The sequence below is a fragment of the Natrix helvetica genome (genome assembly GCF_964273705.1).
Source record: "Natrix helvetica genome assembly, chromosome: 2".
NCBI classification, from domain to species: Eukaryota; Metazoa; Chordata; class Lepidosauria; order Squamata; family Natricidae; genus Natrix; species Natrix helvetica.
Window position 1 is genome coordinate 245,739,286 of NC_138552.1, and position 13,735 is coordinate 245,753,020.

A 13,735-nucleotide genomic window follows, 5' to 3' on the forward strand; every position below is an offset into this window, starting at 1 on the left:
TATCTAAATGGTACAATGCTAGTGTAGTGAATTAACTATACTCATGTTATGACAAGAATATTCATGAAAATTTAAATTTGAGGAATGTTTATAGCCCCGCTTCTTTGCTCTCCAAGGACTTGACACATCACATCATAGCAAACCTGTATACAATGCTTTATTGCAACATATACCTTCCCCAACAACAGGTTCTGGGTCAACAACAGGTTCTGGGTCAACTCCACCCTTCTAGGACTTGCAAGGTGATGTAGGTAAAAGGTAAAGGTTTCTGTCTAATTACCATATAGGTGATAATGAAAATGCTGATTTAAGTGGAATGTAGATTACAATATTATAGTTATTAAGAAATGTATCATTTACATTAATCAGCTTTGTGCTAAACAGTTATTAAACATAAGGGTTCTCTGTGTCAAAGGAATATTTACTAAAGGACCATGCATATTAAAGAATTACAAGAATTATCTGGCAAACAGAACTGAGAGAAAGGAAGTTCTAGTTCTTAATACCAGAATCAAACATCCTATATTCCTGTGTAGAAATTGGATCTGAAAATAGATATTAGAGCTAAGGTACTGATACTAGAAATTGCAAGCACTTTAAAGTTACTTATTGGCCTGGTGTCAGTTCTTTTGTCTGGAAAGAATGCACAAACATACATTTAGCACTTAGCATTTATAGCTTGAGTTAAGTGCTTGGCTTATTAGCCATTCACTTGTTGATATAACACCAAATAATGCACATCTAGTGCTAATGGATTTTTTAAATTCATATTTTAGCCACTATTTTATTATTATTTAAGTTTGATATTAGAACAATTCCATTAACACAGAGTTGCCTTAAGATGGGCAGCAAACAAATTTAATAATATAATCTTTCTTCTATATAAATAAAAATGTAATGTTTGTTTGTTCAAAATCTCAAATCTCCGAAGGTTCTTCATCGATTGCTTTGAAATTTTGACACAACGTTGCATTCGACTACGCGCATGTTTTTATATACGTATATTATATAGATGTCACACCTGTGACAGGTAAAAACATGTTTTTTTGTAAAAACATGCTTTTCTGAAAACCAGCGCCATCTGCTGGACGTAAAAGCAACACATGCTATACCATAGTGTTCATTTCTTGAGTATAGTATATTTGGAACAATTCGGCCTCTCTCCAGCTTTGTCCCGACGGTCCCTTTATATGTGTGGCTGGCCTGCGGCTGCACCCTTTCCCCTTTCCGCCCCTCTGACGAGCTTCGCCATTTCCACCAAGGGGAGCCGAAGCCTTTCGGCCTCCCCCTCCCCTCTCTCTCCTCCCCTCCCGTCAGGCCTTTGCTGTCCGCGGCGGGGTGGCGTCTGCCCCATCCCTCGGCCGCCTCCTCCCACCCTTAAGCCGGCCTCCCCCCGCCCAGCCCAGTGGAGCTCCAGAGGAGGTGGAGGTGGAGCGTCTACTCAGCCCGGCCGGCTGCGCGCGCTCTCCACCCCCCCTCACAGGGAGCCAGCTACGGCCTCGCCAAGGCGGCTCTGACGGAGCAGCAGCGTCAGCCTGAGGCGCAGCAGGGCTGAGGCAGCCGCTGGATGCCCCGTGAGGCGGCAACTGCAGCAGCGACGGCGTCTGTGGATGGGGCCGCGGCCAGTGTGGGCTGCCTTGCGTCTGCGTCGCCAGGGGCGGCTCCTTCCTCCTCCTCAGGGCACGCCGGCCGCCTCCTCTCGCCACCACCGCTGAGGAAAGCCGGCTCGGTGGCGGCGGCCTCCTCCTCCTCTCCTCCTCAGCTCGGCCAGGCTGGGGCCTGTGGGAGCATCCTCCGTGGCGGCTCTTGCAGGGGCCACTGTGGCTCACTTCCATGCGGGGGCCGCCTCTGCTGGGGGACTTGCGCTTTCTCTTTTCTTTCTTTTCCATTTAACCAGACTGGGTCACAGCAACGCATGGCCGGGTACAGCTAGTGTAATAATAAAAACATAAACCACCATATAATATATTTAAAGCATTTGAATGGCAAGCATTTTTCTTTCACATTTCAGTGTTGATTTACTTCATGGCTTATTAAGAAATCAGAACATTTTTTATATCCAACATTTGACGTATAGTACTGATTAAAATTAGGTATATTTAATCAGTACTACTTAATCAGTATAATCAATATATGTAGGTAGCAGTTCGCAGATTAAGAGAATTCTCCTTTTGTTATCCAAGTTAAGAAATAAATATTTTGAATATAGTATGTGGGATTTGGTATATTTTAGGGATGAATTATTAGAATGATAATATTAATGAAATCTTATATTAGAATTACGATACATGTGATTAAAAGTGTTGTTCTCTTGGTTTCTTTCTTCTATAATTTCTTTTTTTAGAAAGTAAATCAAAAGGTCTTCAGTGGGTGATAGATACAACTATTGCATATCCCAAAGCTGAGCCCATAGACATTCAGACATGGATTCTTGGCTACAGGCGGCCAACAATTACTCATGTACATTACAGGTATGAAATGCACTTTCTGTCTTCAATTCATTTTAACAGGCCTGGATTTGAAATTTTCCTAAAGGGACATACATTTCAGAAAATACATTTCTGTAGAAATATAAGCAGCTTTAGAGTTAGTGTTGTACTTTTTGGGCATGCAATTTTGCATTTGGAAATGCTGGAAAGTATATTTTAAATTCTGGTTACTATAAGTTACAGTTCCAAGTCTAAACTAGTAAGCTTGAGGAAGAAGCCTCTCCGTATATAAACATATATGATTAGGCTTTAGCACATGTAATAGTAAACATATTTAAGATATCTGTGATAAGCTTGCAAACACAAAAAGAAAACTTCCTAAGAATTAAATAAGTATTAAACAAGAATAAAACAAAAGAAGACCCCCCCCAAAAGTTAAAACCCTGCCTGAAACAGCTCTTCCTGCCACTTTTTCTTGCATTTTTAACATTTAGTGCAACAGCAACAAAGTTCGTGACGATGGTAAATCAAATCTCCTTAACCGAAATGAACTGCCAACAATAACTCTCAACTAAACAACTTGAAATACCATGAGAAAAAATACTTGTGTAAGAAAAGAAAAGAAATATTATTTGTATTTCTAGGTGTGTCTCTTTTAGTTTTGTCTCTTCTAATTTAAAAATATGGGGAGAATATGGAACAGAGTGAATTTCTTTATTTTCCTTAACTTTGTTTTCAATGCTGCCAGTTTCTGCAACTTACAAAACAGTAATTTAAAAATAGGCTGGTTAGTACTTAACATTAAATAATAGTGTTCTTCTTCCTGATCTCTTGTAAAATACAGGATTACATGTTCTATCACCTTTCTGCCAATGTTTGGTGTGAAATCCGGTGCAGGACCAAAGCAAATAATCAGGGTTTGCTGCAGTGTTTTATTAAACCTATTGGTGGGACACTCATATTTATATCTTTAAAAAGTGGGAGAGACTAATGCATAAATAACATATACTAATGTAAGTAGTAGGTGAAGGACCTCAAGTTACTGTAAGCAAATGAGCTCAGGTTACTAAGCAATAAGGTGATAAAACAAAAAGGAAAATATCTCCCATAACCCAAAAGGAGGGGGCATTTTGGGAATGAAAGTCACCACAAAAAAACAACAACAACCCAACAGCCATTGCAATTATATGGGATGAGGTGAAAGACTTGGGCCTTATATCTCTATATAGCAACTTGATTTAATTAATTCCACTCATCTAAGAACTGTGGGAATAATGTGAGTTATAGTTCAACAGTTTTGGAGAGTACCAAATTGTGGAAGATTTTCTTAGTGCTACCTATACGAGCTGGAAGGAATCACCGCTGCTTCTTGAGGCTTCTGTTTCTCTTACTGCTCTTTTCCCGTGCATCCAGAAGGGTTCTGCTAGCATTTAGTTTCAATTTTGCTTTTATAGTATGCTGTGCAGATTCTTATAAAATCAATTAACCCTATTTTAGAACACCATTTCAAGCAACCATGTTTCAACAGTGGGCAGACGTGATAAAACAATAGTAAGAAATAAGCTAGGATTCTATAAAATGAAATTAAGTGGTAGAAAAAGCCATCCTTCCCCATAAGAGTGGAGGAAAGGGAGCAGGTCCAAAGCTTTTGTGCAGATTTATTTTAGAAAGTTTATGTAATACTGAATCATGGTATAATATATTGCAACATATGTCTGTTATTTGTGAGAAATCTTGATGAATACTTAAAAGTTCTACATGATGGAAAACAGCAAATGTCCCTGTCATTAAAAATTGGAAAAATAAGGTATTATGGAATTATTCTGCAGTCAGTCTCACATTAAATCTTTGAAACATTTTAAAGCAGATTATAAACTATTAAATAAGAAAACACCTCCAAGAAATGCTGTGATTAGTTGAAGTCAATAATTAATTGTGATTAATTCTTGATTTATCAAGAATAAGTCTTATGAGATCAGATATTCTGAACAGGCTTTCTTTTGTTAGTGCTTCAATAAAGCACTTCAATAAAGCATAACTTAATAATTATATATTGTTTATAATAAAGGTGATGTGTGTGTATGTGTATCCATCCTGTCTTTATAGTTTCCATGTTATCCTGATTAGCAAGCTGATTGAATGTAGGGTGGTGGCACATTAAACTGACTTGAAAATTCAGTCAGTGCTAATCACCAAGTTCTTTGTCAAATTGTGTATCTCATTGACTACCTTCTCTAAATTGAATTTTCCTGTCCAGTGAAAAATGGGAGAGAAGCCCTACTGAGACTCCCTGGAGATGCATTTTTCAGGGATTTTATACAATTCTTAGAAATAGACCTCCTCCTTTGAGGCAATTTTTTCCTAGATATCCAGTTATTTCCTCCCTCCCCTCAATATGCACTGTTTTCAGAGACCTATAAAATCATGGTTCTTCAGATTGAGATGAATAAGATTATATAACCCAAATGGTGGTGTATTGGTTTGATTGATTTTTATTCTTTATTTTCATATATTCATTCTTTAAGCTGCTTCAGTCTCTGGAAATAAATTGGAGTAAACTACAGATGGTGTTACAGAATTCATTTTTGGTCACATACTGCTTAACAAATTCTTTAATAGTTTGAATTGGCTGACATAACTTAATGTTCTAGAAAATTGCAGTAGCGTTCAATTACATTGGTTAGAGATGTGGTCTGAAAATAACCGATGAAATTTAATAGAAACCAATTCAAAGTTCTTAAAAATAAATCAAATAGAAAGATATCAACTATATATCTTGGCTTAGTAACAATATATGTGAATAGGATCTTGAAATTGTAGTTAATCAAAACTTATCGTGACTGTATAGTACTAGCCATTAAAAATAAATAAATAGAGCTTACAGTATTTGAAATACAGTCATTAGGTGTTTTATTATATATTGTTCCAGTGTGACACCTGTAGATAACACTGAGGTGGACCCTTAGTTGTCTCCGGACTCCATGTCCCTGTTTGTAGAAGAGTGCAGAGATAGTTTTGTCAAGATTGTGCAAGAGCTATTAGGAAAGCTATTAAGAATCAGTAAACTACTGAGCCCTGGGAAAGGAGGAACTATGGGAAAGAGACTTAAAATAATTCCACTTTGATTCTTTTTGGTGTAATGGGGAAAAAGGAAGCACCAGCAAGTTTTCAAGATTTGGTTATTATACCCTACAACAGAGGGTTCCAAAGTTTCTTAGTTCATAGTGCCTGCCATAAAGGTTCCTAAACCATGTACTGCAGTGTTCCTGGCATAGCAGCAAAGTCACAATTGTGTTTATTAAATAGCAAAATATGATGCTATATTACGAGTAAACACGCCACCTTGTTATTTGCTCAATGAATAAAAACACTCCATATTAGTTATGCCCCAAGTCTGTGATTCTGTGTTAAAAAAATTTCTAACATGAGAATGCTTTTATTGAGATTCCTGTAATCTATTTTAATAAGGTGACCACGCTCATGAGCAGCCGCCCGGCAACCCCGCTTTCTAGCTGGGCAGAGCGCCACTCACCAACCCAGTAATATCCCAAAGATGCTAAGCTGCGTGGCGCTCTTCCCGTCTGGAAAGGGAGGTTGTGCAAGTGCCTGTTCCGCCCAGCTCGTGCCTCCCGGCCTCACTATGCCCTGTGCCAGCTCTCCCTGCAGGGCCAGGGTTAACGCCGCCACTGCGCTGCCGCTGTCGTGCTCCGAACATAACCGGCTTCCAAACTCCGGAGATCTGCTGCCGAGTCTTCTGGCAGTAGCCGCTCTGGGACTATGCTCTATGGTTGTGGGTTGGCTGCGGGAAGACTCTCTGTCCCACCAGAGTCCTCCAACAGCCACACCACAACCATAGAGCATAGTCCCAGAGCGGCCGCTGCCAGAAGAGTCGGCAGTGGATCTACAGAGTTTGGAAGCTGGTTATGCTCGGAGCATGGTGGTGGTGGCGGCAGCAGGGAGGAGGCGGCAGCAGGCAGGCGGCGGCAGTAGGGGCCCTGGCCCTGCAGGAAGAGCTGGGCCAGGGCATGGTGAAGCTGGGAGCAGAACAAGTGCTTGCACAACCTCTCCAGCCAGGCAGAGTGCCACGTGGCTTAGCGCCTTTGGGATATTACTGGGTCAGTGAGTGGCGCTCTGCCTGGCTGGAAAGGGGCATTGCCAGGCGACTGCTCGTGAGAGCAGTTGCCCGGCAACCCCCCGCTCCAGGTGGGCAAAGCGCCACGCACCAACCTAGCGGTATCCCAAAAGCATCAAGCAATGTGAGCGCCTTTGCTCCCTCCCCTGGCTCCTGCGGCTTTGCGCCTTCGGGATATTGCTAGGTTGGTGAGTGGCGCTCTGCCTAGCTGGAGGGGGGGGTTGTCCAGGGGGCTTATTATTGGGGGAGGGCGTATATTTTTGCCCACAGGAAAAATATGGCATGGCCTTATTATCAGGACATGTCGTAATTTTGGGGAAACACGATACTTTTCAGCATAATGAATTGTATTGTAAGTAGAAAGGCTTTAGAGATAAAGAATCAAAGCAACAAAAAGGACAGTACAAACAGGTTGTGATTATGAAAGATGTTTCTGAATGCCTAAATCTTAGATCACCAGTTTATACACTAGACGTGCTCAGTAGGCTTGCATAAGAGAAGCCCAGAGGCACCTGCGTCAGAGAGCTTACTAACAGAAGCAGCTACTTCATGATCTTTCTGTATCATCCTGGCAAGGATGATGAGAATCTGAAATTGGCAGTGAAATTACTAAAACAGATATGTAGATATGTAAAATGAATAGGAAATATTTCATTCAGTGAATTAGCTTTCTTGTACTAGGCTAGGAAACTCAAATACTTTGGCCACCTAATGAGAAGGAAGGAGTCACTGGAGAAGAGCCTAATGCTGGGTAAGATTGATAGCAAAAGAATGGGACAACAGAGAATGAGGTGGCTGGATGGAGTCACCGAAGCAGTAGGCATGAGCTTAAATGGACTTAAGATGGTACAGGACAGGAAGGTCTGGAGGAACGTTGTCCATGGGGTCGTAATTGGTCGGACACAACTTCACAACTAACAACAACAACTAGGCTAGGGCAATAAACATTTCTCTGAAGACTATGCTATTATGGTAACATCTAAAAAAAACCTTGGATTTTTATTGCATGGAAGGTATTTTTTTTCACTCTTAGGTATTTACTTGGCAATAAAGAGGAAATCATTGCTTTGCAGGTTGAAGATTCAATAAACTGATGACAGAAGGAAGGAATATGTTTTACTTGTTTGGAATCAAAATGCAGGACCCAAACCAAATAATCAAGGCTTATTGAAGTGCTTATTAAAGAACACATGCTAGTGGGACTCCTTCCAAAGAATATTGAGAGACACCCCACCTGATATAGGGTCTGTCTGCCTGTCAGAAAGACAGGAGAGACTAATATATAAGCAGCAGATGATGTAAGCATACATATTAATAGATTAAGGATTTCAAATTAATATAACAGCTCTCAGTTACTTCCCAGCCTGCTTATCTTCAGGAAACCAAATTGGAGGAATAAAGCAATAGTGTAAAACAAAAAGAGAGAGAGAAGCATCTCCCATAAATCAAGAGGAGAGGTCAATTTGGGAATGGTAGATGCCAAAAGGAAAGTATCTTTCATTTTCAAATCTATGAGAATTTTTCTAATAAGATAACATTGTAAATATTCCTTATCTCTTTATATGTTAGCTTGATTTAGTTGATTCCATTCATCTAAATATTGATTTTCCTAAACTTGCTCTTGAGGACTTGTTATTTCTTTTTTAGCATAAATCCTGCATTTCTGGTATTGGGCTTATTGCAACAATATCCCAGTGATGAGCCTTTCTGAGATAGGAAATAGAAAGTAAGAGTCTACAAGCCTTAAGACTGTGCATAATGCACGTAAGAACCCAGATTTGCAGAGGCAGGATGCTCTCAACAAAATTAAACAAAATTAATATTAGATAATTTAAGAGACATTGTATATAATACTGGAAAGAGGTTGGTGCTTTCAGGCTGAGAGCTTCTCAGATTTTGAATTTAAATAAAATTAAGTAGCTGTTCCATCATATCATTGTCAAGAAAAGTAAAAGAAAAATGTGATAGGAAACACAGCAGATCACAAGTAGTAAATGGCATAATTTTTTCATGTTTCACCATGATTGAATCATACTAATTGTATGTACAATGTAAGAGACACATGGAAGCATTAGGTAGAGATAGTATTGCATATGTTAATTTTTCTTTTATAGTACTTGTCTTCAAAGACTGAGGTAAATAGAAAATAAAATCAGAGCTAGAATTATCAACCCTTATATATGTATTACATATTTATATGTCTGAATATTTAATTGCTGATTCTCTTTTTCAGAATCCAGACGAGATATTTAGTACAAGATTTAAATTACATTTTTTTTGTTTACAAAATGTAGAAGTCTCTGAAGGAATAAAATGCAGCTTTTAGTGAAATATAGGCCAGATGCTAGACTTTGAACTGAAAGCCAGACCTAATGGCTATTTTTCTCTTAAATAATACTAATAAATATTATAGACTGTTGTTAAGAAAATAAGCTATGTAAATATTGAAACATGTACTAAATCCTGATGGGAGTTCAAACAAAAAAATGAAATTATCTTAAAAAATAAAAACATTTCATATATCTAATTCTGTTTTTTTTTAAATACAGAACTTTTCCAATTAAGGATGTACCCAATGATCCTGAAGCACTCACTGTTTGGTTATATCAACGGTTCATTGAAAAGGAGGGACTTTTGTCACACTTTTACAAGACAGGTACTAAGAATTGTCTAACACCACCACCACTAACAATTTCTTAATCAATGTAGGTGTTGCTGTACTGATACACAACTCCTATTTATATTCTCATTTTGTTGGTCTACCACGCAATGTATACGTGCTTGGCTTAGTCTCCTTTCTTGAGATAATATATACTTTTAACATGGATTATTCTTTTAATTAAAATCTAATCTTTTAATTAAAGATTTTGTACAATAAATCTTTGATGTCCATTAGACTTTTGTTGATGCCTAATCATGGAACAAAGAAGAAATCTATAGTAGAAACCACAAGTTATTTCATGGTTTGTAGATTTGTCTAAAAAAAGGTTCAGGTGACTAGAAAAATAACAGTTATTGAAAATTGTCCTGTCTCTCCTATTGCCATGAACTTTTAAAGTTTTGTTAAGAGACAATGACACTTGATGAGTGAGTTATTGAACAATGTTATTATTCAAATAAATGCATATAATACATTAATCTTACATTTAAATACTAGTTCACCACAGTTTCATTGCAGAAATGCTGTCATATTTGCTTCTTTAATTTTAGAAAAATTCAAAGAGAATCTTTTAAACTGTATATATCTAGAGCCCTTCCATTTAGATTTGATGCAGTGTCTTGCTTTGTGAGCAAAACAGCTTCTTGATAAGCAAAATTATTGAAGATACTTTGATTCCTTTGTCTATATGGGTTCTTCGAAAAGGAAATCCTATCTCAAGGTCAAGGAATTCAGCTCTGATGCTAATCAGAGTTGAAGCTAAACTCCAATGCTTACCCAAAAAGAAATTAAACAAAGTTACATTCATTTTCCATTGCTTGACTAGGATTTGATAAGAAATCAAAATATTGGTGAAGCTAATTAGTGGAATAAACATTATTAAGATATGTAAACAATAATTACTCCAGATAGGGAAATGTTTGTAGATAAGAAACACAACTGCTTCCTAATATATTGATGATCATAAAAGAAAGCCAGGGTTTTATCCAGTGTGCCCCGAGTTCTTGTTAATTCCATGATATAGAGAAATTTTTTTAGAAAGGTAAATTGAACTTCTCACAAAATGGTGGATTTTTTTTTCTGTTTCAGGAACATTCCCTCCTCTGCAAGGACAGACCGAAGTTGTTTCCCGAGAGATGACTCTTAGCAATTTGTGGCTAGTTCTTGTACAGTTATTTGCATTTTTGTCAGGTGGTATGTGGTACTGCATTCTTCAGTACTTTTATGAATGCCTATTTTAAAAGGTGAATGAATGGGACACAAAGACACAATGAGGAACTTGGGTACTTTACAGAATGCATCATGTTATGTGTTCAAATATGAATATGCCAGTAGAAAGGAGCATACTGGATGGACTTTTTCTCCTTTTGGGGGAGGATTTTGAGCTCCACTAGAAGAAAGGATCAACAATATAGTGACTGAATGATATATTTTAAGAATTATCCATATTTTTAAAAGGGGTGACTATGTCAGCAAATTCAGCATTTTAACAGGAAATGCAGTTATGCAGCCATCAGAGGTGAATATCTGTAGCAGAGAATGCTTTTATCACCGGTAGTATTCAACACTATAGTTAAAACTCCAAATCTTCAGCAACTCTTTCTTCAGTAGTCTGTACTGCAAGTCTTGTGGTAGAGATCCTTCATCTGCACAACTCAAATTGTATTGTAATTAATTATGCTGGATCTGTTTAACATAATTCACAGCCTTGGCTATGGTATTGTGACTGCCCCATGATACCTGTTTAGTAGCTTTTTTCCTTTAAAAAATCTTTTGAATACTATCTGAGAGACCTTGTATTGTAAAACCAGAAAAGGAAAAGTATACTGCAAAAAGACTTGCAGTGTCACAAAGTGTTGAAAAAATTGTGCATACCTCATAGACCAATCTATTTTTACCATGTTTTTGTCATTTGAACCTCTTGTGAATATCCTCTTGAAAGGGTGCTTCAGAAATGGAATGTCATTAATCTGTTTCCTGTTATTATAGAATGCATTTTGTCTTTCTTTCTTTCTTTCTTTCTTTCTTTCTTTCTTTCTTTCTTTCTTTCTTTCTTTCTTTCCTTTCTTTCTTTTTCTTTCTTTTTTCTTTCTTTTTTCTTTCTTTCTCAAAATGCACTTTTAAAAAGTGATAAGGAGCATAGCTAGACAGAAATGTAGATGCTGTTTCCAAGAACTAGTATTTTGGAGGGCTATTAGCAGTTTAGAAAAGTCTGGATTTTCAGCATTGCAGTACACGAGTTGCCATAGATTTGGCAAAATGATTTTTTTGTTGGTTTTGGGGGTAATTTTTAATCTTCAGAGAGGCCTTTATTTTCATCTGAGAAAAAGAAGCACTGGAAATGTGTGTGGGACAGTTTGTGTACATACATGCCAAGCACCTAGATGCTTTGCTTATAGGAAAAATAAGAGGAAGTTAGCTTAATCACCAAACAATACCTAGTCATTGAACAAAACAAAAAAGGAATCTGCTTTATAATCCAGAGCTGTTGTAAAATTCTCTGAACTGTAAAGGGCATTACTAAATCTGTCATCTTGTTGAAATATGTCACTGTCGTATGGAGTTTAACTGAAGAGGCAGTTTGGCACTATAACAGGGTTCCAGGTGATCACATTATAGTTTTATAATAATTTTGAAGAATTCTGTGTTATTATCATTCTTTGAATGCTTGACATCAATACTGTGTGACTGCATCATTATAATACAAAACCATTCCTAGAAACAAGTTTCTAATTTACACGTTCAGGCCTGTACACTAATTACCAAATGTTGTCTTTTCTGGACTGTAACCTTTTTTCTAAGAGCAAAGTCAAACCAACAACAGTTGTCTGTGCTGAGTTTGAGATATATATTCTTCTGTTTTTGTTTTCCCAAATTTCATGAGAACCAGCTTTGGTGAGTAGTATATAAAATAAAAATATAAAACCACACTATATTTATCTTTCGTTTTGAATGGGGTAGAAATACAAGCAGAAAAGTAAATTTTATATTATCTATATAAATGCCATAATATGCAAATAATACTAATTTTAAACTAGAATACCTTTTATTATGTATTATGGCAACATTCATAGTTCACTCTAGGATAATGTATATTTTCAACATCATTATAATGACATGCAGTAAACCATTAGTGTGTCATTCAGCTGTGAGTATTAAGGGACACTTTAACTATTTTTGAAACATGATCAATTGATCACTAATGTAAGAAAAAGAAAGCCATTAAATTAATTCTTACGAAGTGCAGGATTTTGGGGTAAGAGTACTTTTAATTGCACTTGCCTTTTTTGTGCTGCTGCTGCTGCTGATGTGTCCATTCAGTTGTGTCTGACTTTTGGCAATCTCTCCATATCTTCTGGTCTTGCACTACTTCTTTAATGTGATACCTCTATAAAGCACTTATGAAGCATTTCTAAGGCATTTTTAAAGCACTGGTGACCCTTTAATTATGAATTATGTTTGTGATTTTGGTAAAATGCTATTACGCTATGTCCCATTAATTTTAAGAGACATTTCCAAATGAGATGTTTCGGTAGAAACTGCATTGGACTTTTATTCTACAGTATTTGCAGTGGAAAACATGAAGAAAGATTATTGTGCCGCCTTCATGGCTGAATCAGGAGAAACCGAAGACAGCGGTTTCAGGAACTTCTCAATAAAAGTATTTCTCTGCCTAGAATATAAAATGGTTAAACTGTTTATTCGGCAATAATCCATTGGACTTCAACAGGACCAAATGATCCAATTTAATGCAAAAAGTGTGTAGGAAGGTGTGTGTGTGTGTGTGTATGTACACACACACACACGGCTATGTACGCAATGTTATACTTAGCTGGCAACCAAGTGCAACTCATATCTGATCCTCTACCTTTTCCTTGCTTGCCTAGGTCACCTGCTGTTCTTGAAACCTTGTGTTGAAATTATATACCTATAAAATTTGTTAATTTCAGACCGTAGGAGTAGCACAATATTATTTTTAGGCCAGAAGTGATGAGTTTGACAGTAATAATGCTGACTCCATAGAAAGCAATACAATGTATATATTTCAGAACTCTTTGTTCTTGGTGTTTCAGGTAATCACTTGGCACGCCCTGTGAATTTTCAGGGTCAAAATGCTCCATTATCTCCTTCTATACAACTACAAAATGAAACGCCTTTAATAATCTGCCTTAGAGGGAAGGGAAAGGTTTTTTCCTAGCATAAAACAAAATAATAGGGCTGTGCACTTCCTTGGATCTGATGCCAAAAAGTATTGAGAGATATATGAATGTAGCTCTCATCTGCAACTTAGTAACCTCCCCCCCAACCCCCCCCCCCAACCATGGTTGCTTTAGAGAGTTACAGAGAAGTAGTATAGCACTCCATTCTTGCTTCTGTGCTCTCTGAAGCTGCCTTGTGGAATCTAGGGCTAGCTTCAAATGCTTGTATTCTGAGGGATCTAAACTACTTCATCTCCTTTCCTTCCTCAATTAGAACCTGCCAGAAAGGTAGGGACAGCTCCTTGTTTAATTGGTT

General features: G+C 37.5%; 1 protein-coding gene across 2 annotated transcripts in view; it reads left to right on the forward strand.

The window, feature by feature from the left end:
- Positions 1-13,525, forward strand: part of LPGAT1 (lysophosphatidylglycerol acyltransferase 1) — a 51,653-nt gene extending 38,128 nt beyond the window's left edge. For both annotated transcript variants that reach the window (XM_081944173.1, XM_081944174.1), the window contains exons 7-9: positions 2,345-2,471; positions 9,111-9,217; positions 10,310-13,525. In XM_081944173.1, coding sequence (XP_081800299.1) covers positions 2,345-2,471; positions 9,111-9,217; positions 10,310-10,461 — 386 coding nt within the window. In that variant the 3' untranslated portion in view covers positions 10,462-13,525. The remainder of the gene's footprint in view (positions 1-2,344; positions 2,472-9,110; positions 9,218-10,309) is intronic.
- The last annotated feature ends 210 nt before the right edge of the window (positions 13,526-13,735 follow it).